Here is a 25638-nt window from a genome sequence, read left to right as displayed (position 1 = left end):
GTATGTGTATAACCATGTTATGGTTGATAGGTAAGGTCAAGGTATGTGTATAACCAACCATGTTATGGTTGATATCTGAGGTCAAGGTATGTATAACCATGTTATGGACGTTTGATAGGTAAGGTCAAGGTATGTGTATAACCATGTTATGGACGTTTGATAGGTAAGGTCAAGGTATGTGTATAACCATGTTATGGACGTTTGATAGGTAAGGTCAAGGTATGTGTATAACCATGTTATGGACATTTGATAGGTAAGGTAAAGGTATGTGTATAACCAACCATGTTATGGTTGTTTGATAGGTAAGGTCAAGGTATGTGTATAACCATGTTATGGGTGTTTGATAGGTAAGGTGAAGGTATGTGTATAACCATGTTATGGCTGTTTGATAGGTAAGGTCAAGGTATGTGTTTAACCATGTTATGGCTGTTTGATAGGTAAGGTCAAGGTATGTGTTTAACCATGATATGGTTGATGGGTAAGGTCAAGGTATGTTTATAACATGTTATGGACGTTTGATAGGTAAGGTCAAGGTATGTGTATAACCATGTTATGGTTGTTTGATAGGTAAACTCAAGGTATGTGTATAACCATGTTATGGATGTTTCATAGGTAAGGTCAAGGTATGTGTATAACCATGTTATGGCTGTTTGATAGGTAAAGTCAAGGTATGTGTATAACCATGTTATGGATGATAGGTAAGGTCAAGGTATGTGTATAACCATGATATGGATGTTTTGATAGGTCAGGTCAAGGTATGTGTATAACCATGTTATGGTTGTTTGATAGGTAAGGTCAAGGTATGTTTAACATGTTATGGACGTTTGATAGGTAAGGTCAAGGTATGTGTATAACCATGTTATGGTGGATAAGTAAGGTCAAGGTATGTGTATAACCATGATATGGATGTTTGATAGGTAAGGTCAAGGTATGTGTATAACCATGTTATGGTTGATAGGTAAGGTCAAGGTATGTGTATAACCATGATATGCATGTTTGATAGGTAAGGTCAAGGTATGTTTAACATGTTATGGACGTTTGATAGGTAAGGTCAAGGTATGTTTATAACCATGTTATGGTTGATAGGTAAGGTCAAGGTATGTGTATAACCATGCTACGCATGTTTGATAGGTAAGGTCAAGGTATGTTTAACATGTTATGGACGTTTGATAGGTAAGGTCAAGGTATGTGTATAACCATGTTATGGTGGATAAGTAAGGTCAAGGTATGTGTATAACCATGATATGGATGTTTGATAGGTAAGGTCAAGGTATGTGTATAACCATGTTATGCATGTTTGATAGGTAAGGTCAAGGTATGTGTATAACCATGTTATGGTTGATAGGTAAGGTCAAGGTATGTGTATAACCATGTTATGGTTGATAGGTAAGGTCAAGGTATGTGTATAACCATGTTATGGTTGATAGGTAAGGTCAAGGTATGTGTATAACCATGTTATGGTTGATAGGTAAGGTCAAGGTATGTGTATAACCATGTTATGGTTGATAGGTAAGGTCAAGTTATGTGTATAACCATGTTATGGTTGATAGGTAAGGTCAAGTTATGTGTATAACCATGTTATGCATGTTTGATGGGTAAGGTCAAGGTATGTGTATAACCATGTTATGGTTGTTCGATAGGTAAGGTCAAGGTATGTGTATAACCATGTTATGGTTGATAGGTAAGGTCAAGGTATGTGTATAACCATGTTATGCATGTTTGATAGGTAAGGTCAAGGTATGTGTATAACCATGTTATGGTTGTTCGATAGGTAAGGTCAAGGTATGTGTATAACCATGTTATGGTTGATAGGTAAGGTCAAGGTATGTGTATAACCATGTTATGGTTGATAGGTAAGGTCAAGGTATGTGTATAACCATGTTATGGTTGATAGGTAAGGTCAAGTTATGTGTATAACCATGTTATGGTTGATAGGTAAGGTCAAGGTATGTGTATAACCATGTTATGGTTGTTTGATAGGTCAGGTCAAGGTATGTGTATAACCATGTTATGGATGTTTGATAGGTAAGGTCAAGTTATGTGTATAACCATGTTATGCATGTTTGATGGGTAAGGTCAAGGTATGTGTATAACCATGTTATGGTTGTTCGATAGGTAAGGTCAAGGTATGTGTATAACCATGTTATGGTTGTTCGATAGGTAAGGTCAAGGTATGTGTATAACCAACCATGTTATGGTTGATAGGTAAGGTCAAGGTATGTGTATAACCATGTTATGGTTGATAGGTAAGGTCAAGGTATGTGTATAACCATGTTATGGTTGATAGGTAAGGTCAAGGTATGTGTATAACCATGTTATGGTTGTTCGATAGGTTGAGGATGCTTTTTTGCTTCTCGCACTCTCTCAGGCCGTTGTGGAGGTACTTCCTACATTTCTGGTGTCATTCATTCCGAGCCAAAACTGCCTTCTCGGGGGGGGGGGGGGGGGGGGCGAGGAGGGAAAGCAAACTTGGACCAGACTCAAAACAGGAGCACAGCTGGGATATGTTTAAGATTGGGCAGACTGCCCTCCATTCGAAAGTAGATATATATAGCTCTGTTGACTTCCCAAACTATGGGTAAAGTGAGGTGGGGGGAAAAAATCAGGTTAATGGCCGTGGGAAATATGGGAAAAGGAGAAAAAAAAACTTCCTCATTCCTTGAGCTTTGCTTAGGCTGTTTTAGTTCTATGAAAGTGCAACACTGCAAGCTGTCAATTTTTTTTAGACACTTTGAAGAAAGTTGATATTTCTCCAATCCTCTGTGCTTGATTTGATTGACTGACTGTGTTCCTGCCATGCCACAGCCGCCCAGTCCCATGGACCCCATGGTGAAGATGAGAGGGCAGCCGTACGGAGCGGGCGGTCCCTACGCTCAGCAGCCACAGCAGGGGCCTCCCACCGGTCCGCAGCAGGGGGGCCCTGGTTACCCCGGCCAGGGTTACGGCCCTCCAGGGCCCCAGAGGTACCCGGTGGGAATGCAAGGACGTTCCCCCGGAGCCATGGGAGGCATGCCTTACGGGCCGCAGGTACGTCGCCATTCATCTTTGACCACAAACCCTCCCATTTCTATGTCCTCCTCTGTGCACCGGTATTTGTTCGGTTGTGTTCTAAAGTCGCTGTGTGGATCTTCTGATCTTCAGATGGGATCCTACGGACAGCAGGGACCAGGAGGAGTCTACGGCTCTCCGGGGCAGCCGCCGTACTACGGCCAGCCCGGCCAAGCTCCTCACCCCAGCCAGCAGCAGCAGCAGCAGCAGCAGCAGCAGCAGCAAGCGCTGGGGCAGCAGACACCTTACCCGGGGCAACAACCCACCCACGCTCCGCCCACTTCTGCTCCACACAGCCAGGGCGCACCGCCCTATCAGCAGCAGCCCACCCACATGCCGCCTCAGTCCCAGCAGGGACCACTGCCGGGAGGACCGTCCCAGGGGGGGCCCCCGCCACAGCAGTCTCAGCAGCCACCTTATTCGCAAGCTTCGGCACCGCCACAGTCTGGCCAGTCTCCTTACCCCCAGCAGCAGCAGCAGCAGGGTGGTCCTCCCAGCCAGCCCCCACAGCCCAGTTCCCAAGCTCCCCCCGGGGGGCCACCACCGGCCCCGTCCAGCTACCCTGGACCCACGCAGGGGCCCCCTCCGCAGCAGCAGCAGCAGCCGCCCTCACAGCAACAACCCACGCCTGCTCAGCCTCCACAGCAGCCGCCAGGACACAGCCAACAACACCCACAGGCCCAGCCTGCAGCCTACCCCCAGAACCCTCCGCAGCAGCAGCAGCAGCAGCAAGCACAACAGTCACCTTACCAACGCTTTCCTCCTCCTCCACCCCAGCAGGTACGACCCGGTGTGTTCAGATGCATGTAAGGGCATGCATGCAGATTAGAGATGTAACGGTATGAAAATTTCACATCACGATTAGGGGTGCACCGATCACGTTTTTTGCCCCCGAATGCCGATCGCCTATGGGAAATATCTGCCCAACCGATCATCCACCGATCACCGATCACCGATATATAAACTCCTCAAAGAAAGTTGGGAAATGTTATTTTAGGTCGATTATTTCTCCCCTTTAATAATACCAATTGGCATTGTATTTTATATCATTGGAAAGCCTGATTAGTGATAGGTCTTTTTTTAATAAAAAAAAATATATAAAAAGTTTGCCGATCACCGATCGCATATTTGAGGTCAAAATCGGCCGATACAGATTGCTTGGCGATCGATCGGTGCACCCCTAATCACGATTATCGTGACCAAAATTATCACGGTTATCAGTATTATCACGGTATCCGTAAAGAAAATGTTCAAAAAGTACAGAGAGACTCACTGAAATCATTTTACGACGTTTTATATTGAAAACTTTCAGACCCCAAAAAGGATTGATACACTCACTGAAACCATTCATCCAAGGCTGCACGTTTGCATCTGGGAGACGGTTGCCAACTTTGGTTGATGATGGACAGTATTTACCATGTTTTTTTCAAAGCACCGTAATCACGGTACCACGGTTTTAACGATAATGACAATTTGAAACGGTACGGTTATCGTAAGGAATTTGATCACGGTTATCATTCAAACCGGTTATCGTTACATCCCTAATGCAGATGCATTTCTGCCTCTTCTTCTTCTGTGGTGTCTTTTTAGGAGGTATCCCAGGACTCATTTCAGTCCAGCGCCCCTCCATCCGCTCAGCCCAAACCTGCCTCTGAGGACTCTCAAGGCCGCCCCTCCAGCCTGCCGGTCAGTTCAGCTAAAGTCCGTTTGTCCCTTTTTTGTTGCATTTGAACCAGAATTGATTCGAATTTTTATTAATATTACTCACGGAAATATATCGAGGCTTGTTTACATTTCGAGATCTCTTTATGTTAATTTGGATGGGGGGGCAGGGGGGGGGTGTTTTATTACTGAACAGAGGGAAATCCGCGCTTCAGCTGACGAACTGCGCCCATCAGAAAAGGGACTGAGTGAACACATGAGAAAGAAACAATCTGGGGCACACGGTCAAAGTTAAGGCAGTTTAATAAGTGCAAGCAGACTAACGTTTTCGACACACTGTGAGGCCATTTACACCTGGCGTTAACACATGTGTTTTCTGTGATCAGATTGCAATCAGATTGTGTTTTATCACTTGAAATGCCAGGTGTAAACACCCCCCAAAACGCATCGAAGAAGGATCGCGATCTGATCGGCCAAACCACCTCCGGAGGTGGTCAGGGATGCATTGTGTACACATTGAACACAAAGTGTAAACGCAATGTGTCCTCTCAATCTGGATACAGCAACTTTATGCGGATTGAGAGGACAACCATTTCTGCAATCCGATTGCAATCAGATTGCAGAAAATGCATGTTAACGCCAGGTGTAAATGGAATCGGGCTGAAGTGATCAAACGCAATCTGATTGAAATCTGATCGTGGCAGAAACCACATGCTAACGCCAGGTGTAAATGGCCTCAAAAAGACTCTGAAGAAGACAATTTGTGTGTGGAAACGTTAGTCTGCTTGCACTTATTATTAAATTGCCCTAATTAATTTGACCGTGTGCTCCAGATAGTTTCTTTCTCACGTGTTTTATTACCGTTTTTAAAGTCTTTTTACGCTTTGTCACTCGCCCGCCTCGTAGCAGCTTTAATTCGCCCGGTGATGTGATTCTTACTGTGCCGTATGTCAGCGGTCGTTGAGAGAGAGAGACAGCGATGTGTCTTGAGCCCCGGGGGGAAAGGTAAAATGGTAAAATGGTAAATGGCCTGCATTTATATAGCGCTTTTATCCAAAGCGCTTTACAATCAGTAGGTAGTCTACATTCACCCATTCATACACTGATGGCGGCAGGCTGCCACGCAGGGTGCCTACACACCATTGGGAGCAAGGAGGGTTAAGTGGACACAACGACAGCAGCTGGGAGGGAGCGGGGATCGAGCCGCCAACCCTTGCGTCATTGGCGGACCCGCTCTACCTCCTGAGCTAAAGCCGCCCCAAAAGGTGCTGTGTAAATGAGGAATACAAAAGGGAGTGTGTTGAGATAACATGCTCCATCACGCTGACTCACCTCAGCATCCTACAAACCTCGGTAACCATGACAACCCCCAGCGCTAATGTGCACTTTCTCTCTCTCTCTCTCTTTGAAAAGAGAAATAAGGACAGACGCCTCTGGGTCTGCGTGTGCATAGTATTAGTATGATGATGTGCCACTCGTGTCTAAAACCACAGTGAAGGAATAGCCGCTATGCTAAATGCTAAAGCATAGCAGGGATCAGGGATCATGACGTATTTTTGTAGTCGGAACGCGGAAGTCCCAGACCTCCTGGTTCTTCACTGTTTCTGTCTATGGGATTTTTGAATGGGTTTTTGCCGCGATGCTTCAAATAAGGTCTCTGGGCAACGCGAGCTTAATCAAACGCGAACCAGTGTTCAGCGGGATAATCTTCACACATGAGGACCACTTTCATGGTAAAATGGTAAATGGCCTGCATTTATATAGCGCTTTTATCCAAAGCGCTTTACAATCAGTAGGTACATTCACCCATTCATACACCGATGGCGGCAGGCTACCACGCAGGGTGCTGGCACACCATCGGGAGCAATTTGGGGTTCAGTATCTTGCCCAAGGACACTTCGACATGCAGACTGGAGGAGGCGGGAATCGAACCACCGACCTCTTTCATCCAAAGCGATTAGTGACGACCCGCTCGACCTCCTGAGCTACAGCCGCCCCAATGAGTTTTGAAGCGTAAATGCGAGCCCTAGAAGTAAAAAGCTTGTGCTAAGCTAATCCAGAACTACACACAGTGTCGCATAGGCTTCCCCGTCACGTCAGCACTCAACCTGGACTGTTGTTGATGTGTGCGCTGCTGTGCACTGATTACCCCGGGCTGAACGGGCTGCACTAGGTGAGGGAAAGAGAATTTCCGTGTTCGTCCTTTGAACTGGTGACGTTATTGACGTATAATATCCCCGTCGACTCAACAGTGTAGTCTCATTTAGCCGTTTGCTAGCTAGCCGCCCGTTTAACGGCACGTAAAAGCTTCAAAACTCATAAAAGTGGTCCTCATGTGTGAAGATGATATTACTAAACACTGGTTCGCGTTTGATTAAGCCAGCGTTGCTCAGAGACCTTATTAGAAGCATCGCGCCCAAAAACCCATTCAAAAATCCCATAGGCGAAAACAGTGAAGAACCCGGAAGTGTTAGCATCGATGTTTTCCGGACTCGTTCCTAGGGGTGTGCCACCTTAGGCACCTCACGATTCGATTCGATTACGATTAAGGGTGCTACGATTCGATTATTAAACGATTACGATTAATCACGATTTTCGATGCATCTTTTTCACCAAACAGGATTTTTTTTAAGCAAGGTATATTTGTCAGTATCCATTAATTAAAGTAAACAAACAAATGTACCTCCATTATCTTCAGTTGCGACTGAAGTCCACGCATCACATGTTACAGCCACCCTGCATGCTTTCTTCAGTGATTCCACTTTCCAGTACTTCGGTTTTGGTCTCGTTTTACAGTTAAGGAACTGCTTTCCGGGCGAAATACCGTATTTTTTGCAAATAAAGCAAAAAAAAATTGCCCCCCAAATTTTTATTTTTTATTTTTTGCAAATCGATAATCGAACATTGTGAATCGATTTTAATCGTCACGTGACTAATCGCGATGCATCGATTATACGATTAATCGGCACACCCCTACTCTCTATTACGTCTGTGTCGAAATGATACAGAGTTAAATGTCCAGTAATGGCTGCAGAAACCACCAGAGCCTGTTTAGTTTGGACAGTCTGTGCTTGACGATGCCTTTGCTCTTCCTGTTTTGTGTTTTCTTCAGGACCTCTCTGGGTCCATCGACGACCTGCCCACGGGCGCGGAGGTGGCCCTGAGTCCCGGCGTGAGCACCTCGGGCGTGTCGAGCAGCCAGGGCGAGCAGAGCAACCCGGCCCAGTCGCCCTTCTCGCCGCACACCTCTCCCCACCTGCCGGGCATCCGCGGCCCGTCGCCCTCGCCGGCCGGCTCCCCCGCCGGCGCCAGCACGCCCCGCACGGGACCGCTCTCCCCCGCCAACATCCCAGGTGGTGCTGATCCAATAGTCTCATCATCTAGAGCAGGGATACTCAACTTGCTTTGCCCGGGGGCCACTTTCGTGAAATGATAGAAGGCCAGGGGCCAGTTGATCAACAAACAATATACATTTTTCTGTAGCGGATTGTAGGTTTTTGGGGTGTCAGCCGGAGTTTAGTCTGACAATGTTGTGCACACCGGATAGTTAGTTAAGTACATACATAAGTGCCTGGGTAGCGAGCAGACGGCGGTATTTGACAATTTAGCAGCTAAATCATAGATTATTGAAAGATATTCCATATTCCAGACTGAAATGCTATAACAGAAGTGGAGTATTGGCCAGAATGACATGAACATTTGGACACTTATTCAGCGGGTATCTTGCATGTTGCCTTCAGGTGCACTGTAAAAAAAAAAAAAAAAAAGAATTGCAATTCCATCCGGGACCACAGGCCCCGCAAGTTGAGTATCACTGATCTAGAGTCAGTAGTGTCCAGTGTGATCTAATAGTCTCATCATCTAGAGTCAGTAGTGTCCAGCGTGTAACTTGAACCACTGGACGTTTTGTTGACGCTTGTGTTTTGCCAAAGTACCGGTACTTTTGACCTCTCGACAGCTGCGTTGCTATGATTCTCAGTTACAGGGCAAATAATCTTCACGTCACTTTTATGAACTCTCTCCCTGCCATCGATGTGTTTTTACGTCATTTATGAGACGCGATATCACGTCAATGTGTTTTTTTACCGTCAAGTGATGTAGATGGTTGTCCACCAAAAGCAGGAAGCAGAGAAAGGGCCTGTGTCCACCTAGCGTCTTTTTCCGAACGTTAACCGCTGGGAGTGCGCTGGGGAGCGCTGATCTCAGCGCACAATATACAAGGAAGCAGTCTGAAATTAACGTTAGTTCAGTGCGGTAGTAGCTTGATAGCTGACAGCTAACATTAGCAAACAACACACATACAGTGATTTAGCTCAACACTCACTAGAAATATTAAGTGTCTAGCCAATCTGCTCCCACAATTGAGCCGTTCTGTCTCTGTTGCGATAGTTTCTCCATATGATTAGTTGCCAGAAAAGGAGCACTCGACACCAGCGTCTTTCTGAAAAGTTAAAATATTTTCAGCTGGAAGCTCTGGGAGTCGGGCGCACAAAAAACGCTGGAGCGCTGTGAAAATAGACGCTGGGCACAGCGCACTTTCTCTAGACGTCCGTGTGCGGCCGCATACGCTCTCCCCCCATTGGAAACAACTGAAAATGGACGCCGGAGCTGATGAAAAGACGCTAGGTGGACACAGGCCCAAAAGCAACAATCTCTCGTCGGCTCCATAAAACAGCTCCAGGCTTGCTGCTCAGAGCCCTGGTGGTCCGGCAAGCTTTTTAGAGAGCCACAGACTCCATGACCGCAGGGCAGCCAGTCACTCAAAGCTGAAGGATTCTCTTTTCACCAGGCGCTGACAAACATATACAAAGTCACTTTGTCCTCAGGTAGTTTTGTAATCCAGTTCCTAAAACTCTCACACCGTGTTACATTTCAGCCAGTAGATTAGCTCCTGGGGCCGGTTGCACCAACTGGTCTTAACTACGCCTGGTCGTAACTCCTACGTCGGTCTTAGTTAAGACCAGTCTTTAGAGTGGACTTACGCCTGTTGCACCAACAGGGCTTATACGTCTGGTCTTAACTACGCCGGTCGTAGCGATGCGCGTCCATGTGAAAGCACGGGAATGCCCACCGGAATGCGGCACGCGACCTGTTTAGAAGAGTGTGCTGACATCAAATGACGCTCTGCTGATGGGTAATCGGCTGTAATAGTGTGGCTAATGTTAGCGGCTAACTGTTACTTGTCGTTACTTTACATGGCAGTAAAACGCCACTGAATGACCAAATTGATTTAACTTTTAACCATTTCGATTTCCACTTTCCATACGGACCCCCAGCATTGGTTAGTTGTTTATAGCGTGACTATATTTATAACGTTTATAACGTACTCCGGTTTGCGGTTTATAATTGAGGGCTGAATACAGCCGTGCTGAGGGGTTGTAGCTATTGCGCAACACACAGGTGAAAAGCGTCTATACTGCACCTTACGCCTGCTCTGGACTAGGCGTAATATTTACGAACGGTCTTAGTGAGAAAAAGGCTTACGACCAGGTGAAATACAAATAGTCCAGGTGCAACCGGCGTAGCTGTTAGGTCGTAAAGTTACGACCGACTTAGCTTAAGACCAGTCGTAACACCAGTTGGTGCAACTGACCCCTGATCTCCAGACATGGACAACGACTCGTCCCGCCCGGGCAGGATGAGAACGTGAACTCCCCGAGAGCGAGGTGAATCTCTCTCTCTCGCACCGGTGTTACGGTCAAAGCTGTGACCACGCCGTGTGAAAGGGAAACCAAAACATTATGGAGTTCATAGTTGAGCGTAACACCAACCAGTATCCGCCATCATCACAGACATTTATTCGGTTCAGGACCCCGTGAAGATGGCTTTTTGGGGACAGACTGATGTTTTCAGTAAACGCTGCCTACATTCAGGTGTCAATAACTAAAGAATGGATGAAGGTAGAATCCAACTTTGTTTTCCTATGAAAGTAGAGGCTCCCTTCTTTATTTCGGGATATTCGGTGTTTACATCATAGTCATAGAAGAACATATTCTGTGGGTCTTTGAAAATGAGTGAAAATGATCCGAAACCCTGGCGGTGGCTGGCGACTTTTCTTTTGAAACTCTGGCGAGTTAAATCTCCTTAAAGAAACACTCCGCCCATTATCAATGGCAAAGTATTTTGCACATAATCTCACACATATCCGAAAAATGTCAACAGTTTTGCAGACATTCATTTAGTTTGACAGTTATTGAGAATTTATTTGAGTTCAGTTGTGGACCAGTGATGTCATTTGTGCGTGAATGGCATGGAAACTAAATGAATGTCTGCAAAACTGTTGACATTTTTCGGATATGTGTGAGATTATGTGCAAAATCACCATTTCAAAATCGGCGGCGTGTTCCTTTAAGTTTTTTTCAGGCATTTGCCTACAACTTCCATGGTGACAATGAGCCAGAACAAACATTGTACCTTTTGAGAGTGGTTGGAGGTTCACTTGCTGGTTGCTCGTTTGACCAAAGAGAGTGGGCATTTCAGTCATCATTGAGGCAAACGCACACACAGATACTCAACGATACACCACAGCGCCACAATCTGCTGAGGCACAAATCAATGCAGTCGAGGAACTTGGATGTGATTAGCTTCCATATATGATTGAGCAAAACCAAAGTCAAATCGTTTATCGCGACCTCAAACTAATGCTCTAGGGTTCTTGTTAAGCTGTGTTCACACCGAGATATTTATCTTTCTCTCTGTCGCTCGATTCAACCCTTTGGAATCGCTCTGTCGCTCTGTTTAAATCGCTCATCAACAGGCTAGGGATGGGCATTTTAAGCAATTTAAATACTCGAGTACTCTCCTTCTATTATGAACGAGTACTCGAGTACTCGTGCGCGCGTGGGGGGGGGGGGGGGGTCTGTGTGATTACTATGGTAATGACGGAGCAGGGGTAATCTGCTGTCTGTGGGGCTGTTCACACATAACGTTTGCATTTTTGCATGGAGAAAGCGTTACCTGGAGCATGTGAGGAGAGGGACTGACTGACTGTGATATTAGGTGAGGTGACGCTAAGCTAACGTCTAAAGCCTACCTCAGACAGCATCTCCGATGGTTGGATGGATGGCATTAGCGCTTCGGAGCGGACAATATTGTTGTGAAACAAGCGAAGGCTCAATTCCAATACATGTCCATTGTCCAGTATCATCCATTTTACTTCATGATCACTGTTACACTAACGTAAATCCACGGATTACAAGGTCCGGTGTTCTGCCAAAAAGTGAAAACTGACCACTGACCAGTGTGATTAACGTTGCAGCTGCAGCTAAATAGTGATCACCATGAAACGATTGTCTCCCAAAAAGCGATTCTTTCTTCACATTTCTTGTGACTAACGTTATGGGAAACGACAGTGTAGTCAGTAAACTACTGCAAAGTTTTGAATGAGTTTTATCGGGCGTGCGCTATGAAGAAGCGTGCATCTGTCTCCTTCGGGAGCATATCTTCAGCCACCATTTTCGGGATGAGCTGGAAAACTTCCGGTTAAAACTTTCAAAATAATGTTACTTAAACAAAAGTAAATAGCTTATTTATGCACGTTGGAGGAGAAAAGGGTATTTCAACGAACGAAGCAGCAAACCTTGTATCAAAATACTCGTTGTGATGTTATATGGCGTGAAACTATGGCTGTAATGCATTACTCAAAATAAATAAGTTTACAACTTATGTTACAATAAGCCTTTTATTTTGAAATCAACAAAGCGTACTGTACTTGTACATTGTGGCTGACTTGACGCCCGTGCAGTTCATGCTGCCAGATCCACATAACGATGCATGCGTAGATTTAGACCATTTTTAAAGGGGTGGGGAGTGGGGCGAGTACCCGGACAGCGGAAACGTTACTCGAGTACTGACGTTATGAACGAGTACTCGAGTACCCGAGTACTCGCGCTAGGGCTGCACGATATATCGTTTACACATCGTCATCGCGATGTGCGCATGCGCAATAGTCACATCGCAGGGCGTGCGATGTTAAAAGTAAATTAACTCGTCATTTTGCTTGATAAACTCTCACTTTAGGGGTAGCCTACTGAGTGAAATGCAGTCTCTCTCAAAGGTGAGAGATGCCCTACTACTGTACTCACTCATTTAGTGCTTAGCTTCAACACAACAAAATGGACAGAGAGCTAAATTGAATTATTTTTGCTTATGTTGCGTTGCTGACAGTAGCCCGTCGGATGTAAACGATGTGATTGCGTAGGCGGATGTGTCCACAGGTTGCAGTGCACTAGCAGGCTGGCTGCTGTAACTCAAACATGTCTGTGGAGTGGAGATATTTACTCTTGAAACACCAACAAGCAAGACAGCAACATAATGACAAGAAGGCTAAAGTGATTATTACTGAGAAGTTGTCCGTGTATCACCGCAGCTCTCTCTCCCCCTCAGGCTCTGATGATGCCAGGTCCTACACATCGGGAGCGTTTTTTTCGTGCGATTAATTCGCACGTCAATAATATTATCCGAACCTATATCAGTCAATGCAACCGTGCATACCAACGGCGAAGTTTCGCCGAGCGTTATTGCGGTGTTTATTTTTTCGAACCACGGTCGATTTTTCAGTAGTTCGCTTCCGACGTGTACACATCTGTGGCTGTGATTGACAGGTGGGTCAAAACTCGCATCGCAATTTCGTGCCATATATTCGCTCTTGATGTGTAAGGACCTGGGTTGAGTTAATCATACATAGCGACTCATTTACACAAACATTTCAGTGAAAATAAAAAGACAAGAGACATATCTTGGCAATTAAATGTATATTTATTACTTTTCACGAATGAATTGTTTGTCACCAGTGCTGCTACATGTGAATCGTCGTCTCTGTCTGTACTGCGGTGCGCTCCAAAACCGGAACTCCAGAGATGCGGAGTGTACCACTTGGTAGTTTCTGGAGGGGGTTTCCGGGGGGTCAGACCAAGTGTGTAAAGTGGCAGGGGTGTTTCATTGTTGATTTATTGAAACGGTAGATTCTGGCACTCAATATTAGGGGTGGGCAATATATCAATTGTATATCAATATTGTGATATGAGACTATATGGTCTTAGATGTTGGATATGGTAAAATATGGTGATGATACGGCATACATGTTGTCTTTCCCTGGCTTTAAAAGCTGCAGTACACTAAGTGAAATGTAGGCTAGTGACATTTTTAAAGTAGAATGTCATAACTCACTCACTTTTTCATGTATGTAAGTCATGGAAATCTATTGGTCAAAATGTGTATGAACCCTGATAGATGGTGCTCTGAGGCCTACCAGTAGGCCACAGCCCAGTGGTTGAGAAACATTAAAATACATAATTTCCCCTCCAATATCAGATGGACTCCTCTACAAAATCACCCAAATCAATCTAGAAGTATTATTTTCTTTAAAATAGAGCTATTCTGGTAATCTGGTGAAAATCTCTATTTTTTCATATCGCAATATATATCGCAGGGGTGGGGAATATCGCAATGTCAGTTTTTTCCAATATCGTGCAGCCCTAACTCGCGCCCATCCCTACAACAGGCACAATAATTGACGGACATCTGGGGGCTATAACGTTACGCAATGTCATGATATTTGTCCACTACGAGCCACCGTAGTTGTTTACAAGCTAAGCCTATCAGCGTGCTCCTAACGCGAGCTCTCTACCGGTAGTACAGACTTCACTTCATGTCAGCTGTCAGCCTGTCAATCAGCTGTCAATGCGGTTTGTTGCCACACAATAAACCAGCGGTTTGTTCCAAGCCAGTGTGATCCTTGACTCACTCTCAACACGGCAGCCAATCAGCGTTGAGCAGCGAGCGACCGATGCCAGCGTAATTTCGCTCGAGTTGGGATATTTAATCTCGGGCGACGAGCAAATTTTCTCCCTATCGCTCTGTCTCTGTCGCTCGGACGCCCAGCGATTTTTCTCCCGGGGCGAATATACGCTCAATCGCTCGTTTGCATTGACTTTGTATGTAAACTCGATGTCAGCGAAAAACTTTAATAGGTCGGTGTGAACGCAGCTTTTGTGTGAAAGGACTTCCTCAGGCGATATCTTGCAAACCGCTTTGATATTGTAAGATGCTTCCAAGCTGGGGGGAGGAATTTTTTTTGGTCCGCTGACCAAAGTAGCTGAAAAAACACAAACTTGACCAGACACTTTTCACCCGTTTTTTCTTTCCAGCCAACCACCTTTTCGGAATCGAGTAGGACTTTTTACAACCTTTCTTTTGAGCCGGTCGACAATATTTCGAGCTCACGCTAACTTTCTCCATCAACACTCTCGTTTTAGGGACCCAGATGCCCCCCAGGCCGTCGAGCGTGCAGTCGGATGGGAGCCTACACCCCGCTATGAGCCAGTCTCCTATGACCCAGGAGAGAGGTATGCTGCAGGTCCTTCCTCTCAACTGTTTTCAGGGCTCAAGATGTTATGTCAAAGGGGGGTACGGTGGTGCAGTGGTAAGCGCTGTCGCCTCACAGCTCGAAGGTCCTGGGTTTGATTCCCACCTGGGACGCTGTGAACGCTGAAGGAACGCGTGCCCGTCCGCATGTCCTCGAGTGCCCACCGCCCGGGTGGCGTCGTCAAAAGGGCCTTTCTGTGTGGAGTTTGCATGTTCTCCCCGTGCCTCCCGGGGGGTTTTCTTCATATAGGAACCCCCTTCACCAAAACATGCAATATCCTGGTTGCTAATGTGGTTCCTCCTCTGGTTGTTAAGGGCGCCTGTTCAGAGGGAGGGGAACCGGTTGGAATAGCGTGAACCTCCCACGTGCTATGTCCTACCGGTGAAGCTTCCCCCTGTCAGGTGAAAAGAAGCGGCTGGCTAACTGCCCATGTCTCGGAGGAAGCATGGAGCCAGTTTTCGGCTCTCCCCAGATCGGCAGAGGGTGGAGCAGCAACCAGGATAAATAAATTAAAATTAGCACTAATGGGGGATACAAATGGTATAAAAAATATTTAAATAAAGATGTTATGTCAAAGAGTTTTGACTGTACTGTCGTGTGTCTCTCTGTGCCAGCAGGGTTTATGCAGAGAAACCCTCAGATGCCTCCGTACGGCTCCCCCCAGTCAGCCTCGGCGCTGTCGCCCCGCCAGTCCTCAGGGGGACAGATGCATCCTGCGATGGGCCCCTATCAGCAGAACAACTCCATGGGTGCCTATGGGCCTCAGGGTGGACAATATGGCCCCCAAGGTGTGTGTGTGTGTGTGTGTGTGTGTGTGTGTGTGTGTGTGTGTATTGGTGCCAGAATTGTTCTGGGCACTACCACAATCAGGGGGTTTGACTTGAAGAGAGACCTGTGTTTTGTGTTTAAGTTCAGTTCTGTGGTTATCTCGTATATGTGCAAAGATCGACTCTTTGAAAATCACTTCCCGCATATAGAATCTTTAAAGTCTAGGTGAACCGGAACGGAACGCACCAGCGCGAGCGTCGAAGACTGAAAACAAATTGAGAGGCGGACCATATACGGTGTCGATGATTTGATTTGACAATTCTGTCGACTGGCTTTGGCATTGGTCAATCATGGCGTGTTCCTCCACCCCCAAATCCAGGGGGATTCAGCGTGTTGTCGTGCTACGCGAGTGGGATCTGCGGATCGTGCGGAGCGAGTGGACAATCCGAAGCATGGGTGCTGCCCGCCCGCCTGGAGTCTCCGACGGGCGACCCCTGACTACCACGCTCTCGAGCGCGCGCCTTTTACGCTATTTCTGTAAATACGGTATTCCTGGAATGCGCGTTTTAATGAGCCAGTTACATTTCTTTGCATTCTTAGAGATTATAGTTTTTGTTTTTGTTCATGTTTCTAACAATTGGCCAAGTTAGTACGTAGTTAGTTTATGGGATAGGAATTCTGCCAGATGACAGGCACTAGGCGCCATTTTCTCCTTCATTTGGAAGAGAAAATGATCCTGAAGTGAAGATTTGATTGACAGCTGCATGTCGTGAAATGATTGGTTGAAATGGGGTAGAAATGTGATAGTACTAGGTGACGTCAGCAAACTGCACATTACTGTTATCAATGACATCTTGAAAAACTTCTGATGTGAAAAAGTGTGAAAAACTAAAGAAATTCGATTTTTGTGATTTTTCTTTTGGCATAAATTATTAAATAGGTGCACTGCATACCCAGGTATTTGAACTAAAAGAAAAGAAAAGTCATTTTTGGGTTCAGCTCGACTATAAGACTTGTTTGTATTAAGCTTGAATTATAAACGGCTTTCCTCTTCATTTCCCATCTACCTGTGAAGTGATCTCCCGTGCTTTTATTAGCCAGACCTATGGAATATATCTCTTTGGCTCATGCTATTAAGTCCCTCCCTCTGGCTGTGGTGCGGCTATTAATAGCTGTGAAGCAGAGAGTCAGCTGACGTAGCAGCAGCACAGCCTCCTGTCAGTAGAGTCAGGCTGCATAGCTCTCACTGTAGAGGGGAAAGTCTGCCTCACACAACACCTTGAACAAAGATACACCTTCGCACTTATACTTATGAACACAAATGGGCTTCTGTATTTGCAGTCACCTCACCATGCGGATGGGTCTCGCAACCGATCGGTTATTTTTTCCGGTAGCACTTTATTTGGATAGTGGCGCCTACACAGTCTAGTATTTCTAACATTTCAACAGGCCTTGGCCACACTGATCCATGGCGTCTGTCCGTGTGCGTTCATTTCTCTGTTCGCTTCCATTCATTTTCAATGACAGCTGTCCGACTGTCCGTGGAGCACTCGGAAGCGTACGTATCCAGAAAATTTGCAAACGTTTTGATGGACAGAAAGTTGAAGAGGGATGAACTTTTTCTGGATGGACGTATCGCATGGTCGGATGGTCGGATGGTCACTGTCCGTTTAGCCAATCAGAGTCGAGGTCTCGAGAGGAGGCGTTTCCCGAGATTTGTTTCAACTTTTCAAAGAAGATGGCGGCCGAGGAGGTGAAGGAGGCTATAATGAATGCTGTGTACACCATCCCGCTGTTGTACAACGTGACGGTCGGTGTCACCGTCTGATTTCACCATCTACTCTGGTCATTCGGTGGCATTTTATTGCCATATAAGTAACGTAGCGCACAGAGCTAACAGCTAGCCGACGCCAGCTTTCTTCTTCTCTCGGTTTATAGGCGGGTCGCTGACACCTTCAAGGTGCTTACCGCCACCTGCTGTACAAGTAGGTTACTTGTACATGCAACGGACATGAATCTATCCGTCTATCCGTTCTGTCCATTTTCTGACAGATCAGTGTGCCCAAGGCCTATTAGTTGACATTCAACAATTCAGCTGTTTAACAGATATTCATCTGATTATCGAGTCTATGTGAGGCAGGGCAGATTATTCAAATAAGGTGTTACCATTTTTCTGACCAATCTATTTTATTTTTGTTTATGTATCGTCATCCTCAGGTTACCCCCGGCAACCTGGCTATGGCAACATGCCCAACGCCAACTACCCCGGGCCTGGCATGGGACCAATGAACCCCATGGCGGGTCAGGGTGGAGGGCCGCCGTACGCCGGCATGCCTCCTGGTAGGATGCCTCCAGGCCAGATGGGGGCGCGCCCTCCCTACGGCCCCAATATGGCGCCCAACATGGGCCCCAACATGGGCCCCAACATGAGCAACATGCCGCCTCCAGGCATGAACAGAAAGCCCCAGGACGCTGTAGCCCTGCAGCACGCTGCAACCAACTCCATGCACAACAGGTAGGTTCCATAACTCACCTCACAGGTAGGTTACAGAACTCACCTCACGCAACATTGTGAGTTTAATTAGGAGATAAACTACCTCACTTTTTGTCCGATTTTTGTGTGGATATACAGTAATTCACTCAGTAGAAAGGACTAAAGGACAAGACAGTCTGATGAGGTGGAACATCTCCGCATGCTCCTTGTGGATGTAAAAATACTCGCTAGCTGTTTAAAGCAGCTACGAGCAAGATTCTCGATTGTTATTACGGTAAACAGTCTAAATTGAATATCGATGCCTCACATCTTACCTCTAATAGTAGACGAGACCAACGCAGAGTAGTCTCGCTTGAACCCCGAGTGAATCGGCCAGTGTTGTCTTGACGATTAGTCTGTCTGCGGCCAGGGCAGATCAGGAAGTGAAATGAAACAGCAGCCACTTCGGCCATAACCACAAAATAACAAAATGACTTCCAAACGAACTGTTAGAATATAATGAGAGATGTTCGCAAGAGTAGCAAGCCCCTGCATGGCGGTCTCCGTGTTTATGGTCTGTTGCTAGGCAGAGCGAAACGGTTGAAGGCAGGCAGCTGCCGTAAACTGTTTCGTTTCACTTCCGGGTTTATCCGGCCGCCGGTAGACAGACACAGACTCTATAATCATCAAGAAAGCAATCTCAGGTTCACACGGCTTTGGTCTCAGCTACTATTATAGGTAAGATGTGATGCATCAATATTATAATTATACTGTTTAATAACAATCGAAAATCTAGCTCGTAGCTGCTTTAGATTCATTCTCACATCTGTAAAGGAACATGCTTTTGGCTTTAGACAGACGGATTTTTTTTAATCTCATCTAATCACACTAGGGATGTCGACTGTTAACCATTAACCACCACCGAGAACGTCTTTGGTCGGTTAAGCATGTCGGTCAAACAGTTAATTTGCATATTAAATTGGCATACATACAATGTGTTTGCCAACGTGGTGATTTTTTTCCCTCCTTCGTGGGTTCATATTAACGTAAGTATATTCAAACTAGCATTATATAGGAAGTAAAAGCTCATAATAACATTCATTTATTTTGGAGAAAGGCTTTTTTCAAGCGTTTGAGTGTAGCACCGCATGCGATCCTGTCTCTCTCTATTTCTCACTATATCTGCCCACCTGCAACTCCACCTGCTCTGAATGTGTGAGCGACACAGCTCAGGTGTGCTCTGTGTGAGCGACACAGCTCAGGTGTGCTCTGTGTGAGTCACACAGCTCAGGTGTGCTCTGTGTGAGCGACACAGCTCAGGTGTGCTCTGTGTGAGCGACACAGCTCAGGTGTGCTCTGTGTGAGCGACACAGCTCAGGTGTGCTCTGTGTGAGCGACACAGCTCAGGTGTGCTCTGTGTGAGCTCACACAGCTCAGGTGTGCTCTGTGTGAGCGACACAGCTCAGGTGTGCTCTGTGTGAGCGACACAGCTCAGGTGTGCTCTGTGTGAGCTCACACAGCTCAGGTGTGCTCTGTGTGAGCGACACAGCTCAGGTGTGCTCTGTGTGAGCGACACAGCTCAGGTGTGCTCTGTGTGAGCGACACAGCTCAGGTGTGCTCTGTGTGAGCGACACAGCTCAGGTGTGCTCTGTGTGAGCGACACAGCTCAGGTGTGCTCTGTGTGAGTGACACAGCTCAGGTGTGCTCTGTGTGAGCGACACAGCTCAGGTGTGCTCTGTGTGAGCGACACAGCTCAGGTGTGCTCTGTGTGAGCGACACAGCTCAGGTGTGCTCTGTGTGAGCGACACAGCTCAGGTGTGCTCTGTGTGAGCGACACAGCTCAGGTGTGCTCTGTGTGAGCGACACAGCTCAGGTGTGCTCTGTGTGAGCGACACAGCTCAGGTGTGCTCTGTGTGAGCGACACAGCTCAGGTGTGCTCTGTGTGAGCGACACAGCTCAGGTGTGCTCTGTGTGAGCGACACAGCTCAGGTGTGCTCTGTGTGAGCGACACAGCTCAGGTGTGCTCTGTGTGAGCGACACAGCTCAGGTGTGCTCTGTGTGAGCTCACACAGCTCAGGTGTGCTCTGTGTGAGCGACACAGCTCAGGTGTGCTCTGTGTGAGCGACACAGCTCAGGTGTGCTCTGTGTGAGCGACACAGCTCAGGTGTGCTCTGTGTGAGCGACACAGCTCAGGTGTGCTCTGTGTGAGCGACACAGCTCAGGTGTGCTCTGTGTGAGCGACACAGCTCAGGTGTGCTCTGTGTGAGCGACACAGCTCAGGTGTGCTCTGTGTGAGTCACACAGCTCAGGTGTGCTCTGTGTGAGCGACACAGCTCAGGTGTGCTCTGTGTGAGCGACACAGCTCAGGTGTGCTCTGTGTGAGTCACACAGCTCAGGTGTGCTCTGTGTGAGCTCACACAGCTCAGGTGTGCTCTGTGTGAGCGACACAGCTCAGGTGTGCTCTGTGTGAGCGACACAGCTCAGGTGTGCTCTGTGTGAGCGACACAGCTCAGGTGTGCTCTGTGTGAGCGACACAGCTCAGGTGTGCTCTGTGTGAGCGACACAGCTCAGGTGTGCTCTGTGTGAGCGACACAGCTCAGGTGTGCTCTGTGTGAGCGACACAGCTCAGGTGTGCTCTGTGTGAGCGACACAGCTCAGGTGTGCTCTGTGTGAGCGACACAGCTCAGGTGTGCTCTGTGTGAGCGACACAGCTCAGGTGTGCTCTGTGTGAGCTCACACAGCTCAGGTGTGCTCTGTGTGAGCGACACAGCTCAGGTGTGCTCTGTGTGAGTGACACAGCTCAGGTGTGCTCTGTGTGAGCGACACAGCTCAGGAGCTCTGTGACCATTTCAGAATGATTAACACACCCGGCGAAACAATCGGCTCATTAACACGTTCTATAATTTTGTTAACACCGTGTGTGCTGTGTGGGACTGTGCTGCGGGTTGAATATAACGTTAGCGACTTAGCGTTACCCGACGAGCCAGACGGTGTGGGGAAAACTGCATTTCTCCACCGAGGTTCTTACTTTCACTTTGACGTTCGCTCAGTGTTTAGAGACAGATCGCTCGTCATGTTTGAAGCAACAACCGTACAGCAATAACCAACAACCATTTCAGTCTTCCACATGGGCGCTTGTGTTGCGGGGCTGTCGGCTGAACGTTAACATTACAGCCAGGCAGTGGAACATTTGCATTGAATTTCTCCACCTCACACCCGTGCTAGGGGGGTACGGTGGCGCAGTGGTAAGCGCTGTCGCCTCACAGCTCGAAGGTCCTGGGTTTGATTCCCACCTGGGACGCTGTGAACGCTGAAGCAATGCGTGCCCATCCGCATGTCCTCGATTGCCCACCGCCCGGGTGGGGGTCGTCAAAAGGGCCTTTCTGTGTGGAGTTTGCATGTTCTCCCCGTGCCTCCCGGGGGTTTCCTTCATATAGGAACCCCCTTCACCAAAACATGCAATATCCTGGTTGCTAATGTGGTTCCTCCTCTGGTCGTTAAGGGCGCCTGTTCAGAGGGAGGGGAACTGGTTGGAATAGCGTGAACCTCCCACGTGCTATGTCCTACCGGTGAAGCTTCCTCTGTCAGGTGAAAAGAAGCGGCTGGCTAACTGCTTATGTCTCAGGAAGCATGGAGCCAGTTTGCAGCTCTCCCCAGATCGACAGAGGGTGGAGTAACAGCCAGGGCAAATAAATTAAAATTAGCACTAATGGGGGATAAAAATTGGATAGAAAATCGGGAAATAAAATGAAAAGTGACACCCGCGCTGACAAACGTTGCTCTAGTCTGCAAGCATGGGGCAACTGGGGCATGATGAGGTTGCTACTTTCACTTACGTCGGCGTTTAGAGATCGCACGATTTCAAGAACAAAGCAACAAACTGCGTCTTCCACATGGATTCTACTGAAGAATATCCATCACGTAAGTTATCTCCCGCATCAGGTCTGTGTCCCGTAATAATCCCACAACAATCACGGCTTAAAATGCGAAACGTGCGGTGGAAACAGTTTAAGCGATATTCCGTTGTCTCTCCATTCAAAAACAACACAGTTTGCCTTGATCACTGCAAAACATGACATGCCGTGTAGCCTCCACACAATAGGGCTGCACACGGTAAATCATGGTACGCGCAGCACAATACCCACCATAGCAAACAGAAGAAGACTGGGATATTAACTTTAAGGCGACTCACTTCTAGACTTGAATGAAATTGTATTCACTTACTATCTGCTCCGTGGATTATAAATTCTAAATTATGCACCTGGTAATCCAGAAATGGCGTTTGTCTAGCCTACTTGTAGATCATCAAGAAACTTTAAATGAATAATGTTAGATGTGTTTAACAGAGCTGTATATCAGGTCTAGACAGCCTCAAACACCAGGTGATTGACAGCTCTATAATTCGCAAAATAGCAGTGGATGGAAACGTGCATTATTTTGCATTTTATTTTGCCGACTTTCTGAAAATTCGATTAAAAGTTGCGATACATTTGGATAGAAAGTAGAAACCCAGCTACTGTGTGCCCGTGGAGCCCGAGTCGGATGCAAAATTAAATATCACTATTACATTATTAGTCTATAAGACATAAGATTAATGTCAAATTCAAACAGATTTGCTAGTCTAGGAAGCAATGCAGTACCAGACTCGCACACTAAAACAATGGTCGCAAAAATGCATTCTGAAACCCTATGGAGCGCTGGAATGAAAGGCACGCGCCACTGTCTTAATATTTCATGTCTTTTTTTTTTTAATTAACCGATGGTTAACCGATTTAAGGGTGTCGGTTAGTCAAGAGTAAAATCAACCGAAAATCCACATCCCTAAATCACACGTTGTTGATGTGAAATCTAGGGGTGTTGGAAAAAATCGATTCACCTAAGTATCGCGATTTTTAATGTCACGATTTTTTGAATCGATCTTTTATTCCAGAATCGATAATCGCAATTTCTTTTTTTTTTCTTTTTTTGGGTGCCTGCAGTCAGGCCACTCACTGAACAGCAGGCCAGGCGCCGCCTACTGGTTTACTAGTGGTTTTATTACTTTATTAGTTAGTCTGAAGTAATAATTACACTTCAGGGTTAAAGTGGGTGCATCTCATTGTAAAATTGGACTTCAAACGGCCCAAATTTCACGCCCATATCGGCCTGGCCTGCTTGGTATCTAATGCCCGGCCTAAATTATGATCCCAATCCGCCCCTGTTTTTAACTATATCGCCCAGCCCTACTCATGATATAATATACAGTCTCTAGTGTATGATTCAACTTTTCCCATGTTCTAATCTAGTGTAAAAAAGCAAACAAACTGAAAAAAGAAAAGAAAAAAAGAAACAAAAATCGCAATAAATCGTAATATCGAATCGCAATAATCGTAGAATCGCAATACTTAAGAATCACAATATAAATCGAATCGGCACCCAAGAATCGTGATAGTATCGAATCGGGCGATAAGTGAATCGCCACAGCCCTAGTGAAATCTGTGCTCCAGTGTTGCCATCTCCATTGATCTAGTGTTTAGATGTATCCCTGAAGCAGCATGATGAATGTGCTCGGCTCTCCATGACGAAAAATGCTCTTCTATCTTCTCTCCCGCACCACCAGGATGCCTGGTTACCCCAACATGTCTCCCGGCATGATGGGCTCCGGCCCTCCCTACGGCCCTCCCATGAACAACATGCCCGGCATGATGAACACCCAAGGTGGCTCGCCTTATCCTATGGGGCCAAACATGGCCAACAACTCCAGTGGTGAGTTTCACTTTCATTCATTTGATAAACGTTCAGGTCAAAAAGAGGCCCAAACTGTTGAAAAGCAGGTTCCAGCAAGTGAAAGACAGACATTTGGTCAACACCAGAGCAGCAAGCACAAGTGATTATGTACTACCTAAGATTAGGCTAGAAACTGGGGAAGAAAAATGGTTTCTTATCGTGCTGTTAAACTGTGGAATGGTTTACCTGAGCCCATTAGGAACTTAACAAAAAGATTATTTAAACAAAACATAAAAGGCATTTTCAAAGAACACTGGAAGTCAATCTCTGTATCTCTGATATGCTCAGTTTGATTATGTACACTGTCACTTTTAAATGTGGGTATAGGTAATGTCTATGTTCTAGGTATTTGTTTTTGTATATTAGGATTAGGACATTTTGTTGTAATTTTTTAAATATTTTGTATTTGCATTGAGTGTACTGTTATGTAGCTTTAAACTTCAGATTTTTGTATTGTATTATTGTATTATGTTTCTGTTAATTGTATTACATGTTATGCTATGGACTCTTGGAAGAATAGTCCAATTGGGCTAAAAGAGATTCAAATAAACAAACAAACAAACTGAAAAGACAGCAGCTAGTTCACGGCTGTTTACTAATGTGTCAAATCCAAACCTATCAAACACATTTTTATTCCCAACTCTCTCACATGTGTGTCAAAGGTATGGCCCCCAGTCCAGAGATGAACAATAAGATGAATAACAAAGTAGATGGAAGTGTAACGCCCAAACCAGAACCTAAATCTAAGGTAACTGTTTTACTTGTATGCAGTATAACAACATTGACAAAATCTTAACACTGTTCCCCAAAAGTCCACTAAGCTCGGTTCTTCTCATTTCTCTTATATGAAAACTAGAAGTCCAATTCTTCCACCACGACCAACGAGAAGATCACACGTCTGTACGAGCTGGGACCGGAGCCGGAGAGGAAGATGTGGGTGGACCGTTATCTGGCCTTCATCGAAGAGAAAGCCATGCCCATGAACAACCTGCCCGCTGTCGGACGCAAACCCCTCGACCTGTTCCGACTCTATATGTCGGTCAAAGAGATCGGAGGATTTGCGCAGGTAGATAGCCTTTTTATACACAAACGCGTTCCAACTAATGCAGTGTTTCCACTGGTGGCCTGCGGGCGCCCCCTAGTGGTCCGCGAGTAGATTTATATTTTTTTCCTCTTTTTTTTACCTCCCACTATCCAATCAGAGAAATGTTTACATTTCCTGGGAAACTCAAGGTCAGATCACGATGCCTATAATGGACTATATGTATTTTTTCATCCCGAATCCAACGCCACCGCCCTTGACTCTCTACGACTTGCGGTTGCGGAGATACGTCCACTCTGCCTGCAGGGCTACAGGAGAGAGACAGAGTACAGCGGGTGGTTGGGAGTTCCAAGTTACTGACCAAACACACTATTTCAGTGATTGCTGTCAGAATATAGAGCCATTTAACACTTATTTGAACACAAAAACATCACTGAATGCAACTTGAAGATGGCAACAGATAGCCTATTTGACTTTGGCAACATTGTGCATTTATTGAACTTGAAAAAACTT

At 46.2% G+C, this 25638-nt stretch overlaps 1 protein-coding gene across 8 annotated transcripts in view; it reads left to right on the top strand.

Moving 5' to 3' along the window:
- LOC310800137 (AT-rich interactive domain-containing protein 1A-like) overlaps positions 1 to 25638 on the top strand; it is a 53386-nt gene that overhangs the window by 4855 nt on the left and 22893 nt on the right. For 4 of the 8 annotated variants that reach the window (XM_083662716.1, XM_083662714.1, XM_083662713.1 and 1 more), the window contains exons 2-11: positions 2806 to 3027; positions 3142 to 3828; positions 4639 to 4734; positions 7823 to 8063; positions 14967 to 15056; positions 15691 to 15864; positions 18062 to 18359; positions 23917 to 24062; positions 24746 to 24831; positions 24940 to 25149. In XM_083662716.1, coding sequence (XP_083518842.1) covers positions 2806 to 3027; positions 3142 to 3828; positions 4639 to 4734; positions 7823 to 8063; positions 14967 to 15056; positions 15691 to 15864; positions 18062 to 18359; positions 23917 to 24062; positions 24746 to 24831; positions 24940 to 25149 — 2250 coding nt within the window. The remainder of the gene's footprint in view (positions 1 to 2805; positions 3028 to 3141; positions 3829 to 4638; positions 4735 to 7822; positions 8064 to 14966; positions 15057 to 15690; positions 15865 to 18061; positions 18360 to 23916; positions 24063 to 24745; positions 24832 to 24939; positions 25150 to 25638) is intronic. The other 4 variants (XM_083662715.1, XM_083662712.1, XM_083662718.1 and 1 more) reach the window with 3 other exon arrangements.

This window comes from Poromitra crassiceps (genome assembly GCF_964638095.1).
Source record: "Poromitra crassiceps genome assembly, chromosome: 29".
In the NCBI taxonomy this organism is placed as follows: Eukaryota; Metazoa; Chordata; class Actinopteri; order Beryciformes; family Melamphaidae; genus Poromitra; species Poromitra crassiceps.
This window is presented reverse-complemented; position numbering and strand designations above follow the sequence as displayed.